Source organism: Sitodiplosis mosellana, unplaced genomic scaffold (genome assembly GCF_009176505.1).
Source record: "Sitodiplosis mosellana isolate CC-2019 unplaced genomic scaffold, AAFC_SMos_1.0 Smas_scaffold_6372, whole genome shotgun sequence".
In the NCBI taxonomy this organism is placed as follows: Eukaryota; Metazoa; Arthropoda; class Insecta; order Diptera; family Cecidomyiidae; genus Sitodiplosis; species Sitodiplosis mosellana.
In genome coordinates this window covers 1-3,319 of record NW_022601603.1, presented here as the reverse complement: position 1 = coordinate 3,319, position 3,319 = coordinate 1, and the positions used below count along the sequence as shown (strand labels likewise).

The 3,319-nt window shown below is 36.8% G+C and overlaps 1 protein-coding gene across 1 annotated transcript; it reads right to left on the bottom strand.

The window, feature by feature from the left end:
* Positions 1-1,558: 1,558 nt before the first annotated feature.
* On the bottom strand, positions 1,559-3,314 carry LOC129579661 (hydroxylysine kinase-like; the record flags this gene model as incomplete). Its single annotated transcript, XM_055469829.1, has 3 exons — positions 1,559-2,248; positions 2,340-3,087; positions 3,178-3,314. Coding segments are annotated over 3 exons (1,089 nt in total), but the record flags the coding sequence as incomplete, so codon positions are not given.
* Between the last annotated feature and the right edge of the window lie 5 nt (positions 3,315-3,319).

Below are 3,319 nucleotides of genomic sequence, written 5' to 3'. Positions count from 1 at the left end.
TGCTTCTTCTTCGCTGATTTGCGGCTTGATTTTCGATCCCGGTTTCAGAATATTCTGCTCGGGACCAGTAACTTCGGCATTTTGTTCAGAATTTTCCTTGGCTTCAAACTTGAAGTCCGTTGGCAACTGTGCGAATGCCGTTAATTCAACTCCTGAATTACTTAATTCCATTTTAACTTGTTTTTAAACACTGAACTTTTCCTGATGTTGATTCACTTTTTTCGTTTGTATCAAAAAAAATTTTATTCGGATTTTATTGTGTGATAATTTATACGTTGCTTTTAGCTTTTCACAAATTAAAGCGCACCAAATTGATTCAACACACTAAAAGCTCACCCGTTTTGTTCGCTACCGCGTACCGTTTTTTTTCTCTTTGTCGATTCTCTCACTCTCCGTCGGTGTCAGCGACACAATTCCTCTACCGAAAATGAAAAACAAATGTGTGTACAAACAACGGAATTCGATTGTTTTCAACAAACGTTGTGTGGAAAAAGACAGGCAGCCAGTAAATGCAAGAAACGTACAAACTGAAACCAGCGTATACAATGGAATAAACAAAGTCGACTGCGCGCGAGCCTTGTTTATTACATTAACTGTTTATCAAATTAAATTTTATTTCTTTATTTCTGTGCATATAGCTAAGGCATAGGGTGTTAAACAGTGTGTTGTCGTCGTCGCTTGTACCAAACAAATGCATGCCATTGTGTTTTGGCGTGTAGTTTTGTGTGTTTTTTTTTATCAAGAAAATGTAGCTATCCACAGTATCTCGTCTCGACTCTGTCGGCGGCACGTTTCAATTAACAGAAAATAAAATTCGAAAACCAACCTACCGATTATACAATGCATAGCAGAAGCAATCAGTGAAACTAATGCACATTTTATGATTATTTCGATCGATAAGAGAGAGAAAAATCGAATTTTGCACCGAAATAATCAGCGTTGTTGTGCATTATTCGTGACATTTATCAAAAATTCGTACTTGGTGTGACCCTGTGAAAATGAAGTTTGACTGTAAAACGGATAAAGATGTGAATGGGAAAAAAAATGACGAACAAAAACAATAATCTGATGCGACAGAAAAAAAATGACGGCGAGAAGCGTTTGTTTAAATTCTTCAACTGATAAGACCTAGATATATAGATCACTTATTGTGATCAAGTCGAGTGATAGTCACAATTTTTTTGGTCATACAACAGCAAAAAGAGAGAGAATTAAACGCCACTCTTGAGTAACTGCGTGTAAACATACGCTTACAACGAATACCATGTACATTGTACATGCATACACCTTAATTCCGCTTATATTTCATCCAATTGATGAAACACTTGGATCAAAATTTTGCGCAAATTCTATTTTCTCTATATCTTCATCATTGACGCGCTTTTCAAGTGTCTACACTGTCATTGTGTTACACAAGCATTCATTTACATAATTTGCAAATTGGGAACATTTGACGAGATAGGATCATGTGGATATATAACGGAGATAAAAGTACCTTCACCTAATTTCACTTGTTTTTCTTTTCATTTGTTCATTGTTTTTGCAAAACAAACAACACTTTCTTCTAGAAATTGCTTTTATTTGCCCCGGCTTTGATAAAACTTTGATTTAAAAAAATCGCTTATTTTGCGACTTCTCGAATTGTGCTAACATTCAAAGTACTTCTCTTTTGTATTCCGAAGGAATTCAGAGGGAGACAAAGTCTAATGGCCATTGGCCAATCAAATTAGAAAAATCTGATTTTATCAATCAAAGATTCTTATTTTCTATCAGTCAAATCGTAAAATGTCACACTTCAAATAGCGTGTACTCGATGTCCGAATGCTATTTTCTTTTCATATTATGTACTATGATGGGTATTTCAATCCCTATGCAGTTAAAGTTATTATATCTCTAGTTATTGCATTTGACTGACCAAAAATATCACCTTGATGGAATTTGTTCAAAGATGTTTGAAATTAATCGAGCTTCCAAAAGTGTATGTACAATTCCGCATTTAACTGCAGTCAAAATTTCCGAAAAAAATGATTGTTCACTTTATTTTCTAGCGTTTATCGCTTTGTTTCAAGTATTCGTCGGCGGTGGTGAACCAAAGTTCTTCAAGTCCATCTTTTGGTGTTTCCCGTAGTAATGTCAACATTTTCCATCCATTTTCTTGAGATGACAACAGGTAGTCATTTTCTGGATCGAGTAAATGGGTGTAGGCGCCCATCACAAGACTTTGACACAAACGTGCTGCAACACAAATCTGCGAATGAAAAACAAACAAAATCCGATTTCCAATTAGCAAAATTAGCCTCGTCTAGAATGATTTAATTCAAAGTTCTATTGAGATATACCGTAAGCACGTTACGTTCATTCTGTGGGATGAGACGTAGTTGCTGATAGCCAGCAATGACATATCCAGCCGTTTCGAGTTCACATGACTGTAATATCATGTAAGCGATAGTAATTGCCAATTCAAATATGTACAATGATTGTGAAGTGTCGCCGAAATCAATGACGCCCGTCACACGAAACTCCTCCAATTCCGGTGAATCTTTTGTAACAATCAAATTATGCTCGTTACAATCGCCATGGATGACACCCTTTGCGAAATCGCCGATACGCGATAAAACATTTTCTTTAAAATCGGCCAGCACCTCTTGGACCAGCTCTTGCTTTTTCGGATCGTTGATTGCGTACAGTAATTTTGTCAATTGTGTTACCGATTCCAGCATCCAGACTGTTTTGTGATTGTCGTACGCATCGTGTTGGAAGCGTTTCAATGCCGAATCAATTTTCGCCACAAATTCACCGACTTGATAGAATAAATGCTTCGTTTTCAGTACATCGTTGAATATTCGGCCTGGGATGAACTCTAGCAAACGCACCAAATGCAACGATTCGCCAATTTTCTCAATTGAATTATACTTGCCGAAAATATTCATAACTGGTTTTGGACAATTGATTCCTTGCTGGCGCAAAAATAGAACCAATTGCGTTTGTCCGTCGAAGAATTTCGCTTTTTTCGTATCGAGCGAATTGACAATTTTCAAAACATAGCCGTGCGGCCAAGCATTCGGTATAATCGGATTTTTAATATTTCTATTGAACAAAAGATGAAATCAGATATGCAGATTAAATCATTTTTGCTTCGGTTCGACTGTGTTCCATCGAAAAAGATGCAATACTTACGTGTCCACATGAATGAGAAAATTTTTATCATCATATGATACTAGTTCGGAGATGTCACGTGTTGAAATGCCATACAGACGTTCGGCCAAACGAACTGCTTCTTCTTCGCTGATTTGCGGCTTGATTTTCGATCCCGGTTTCA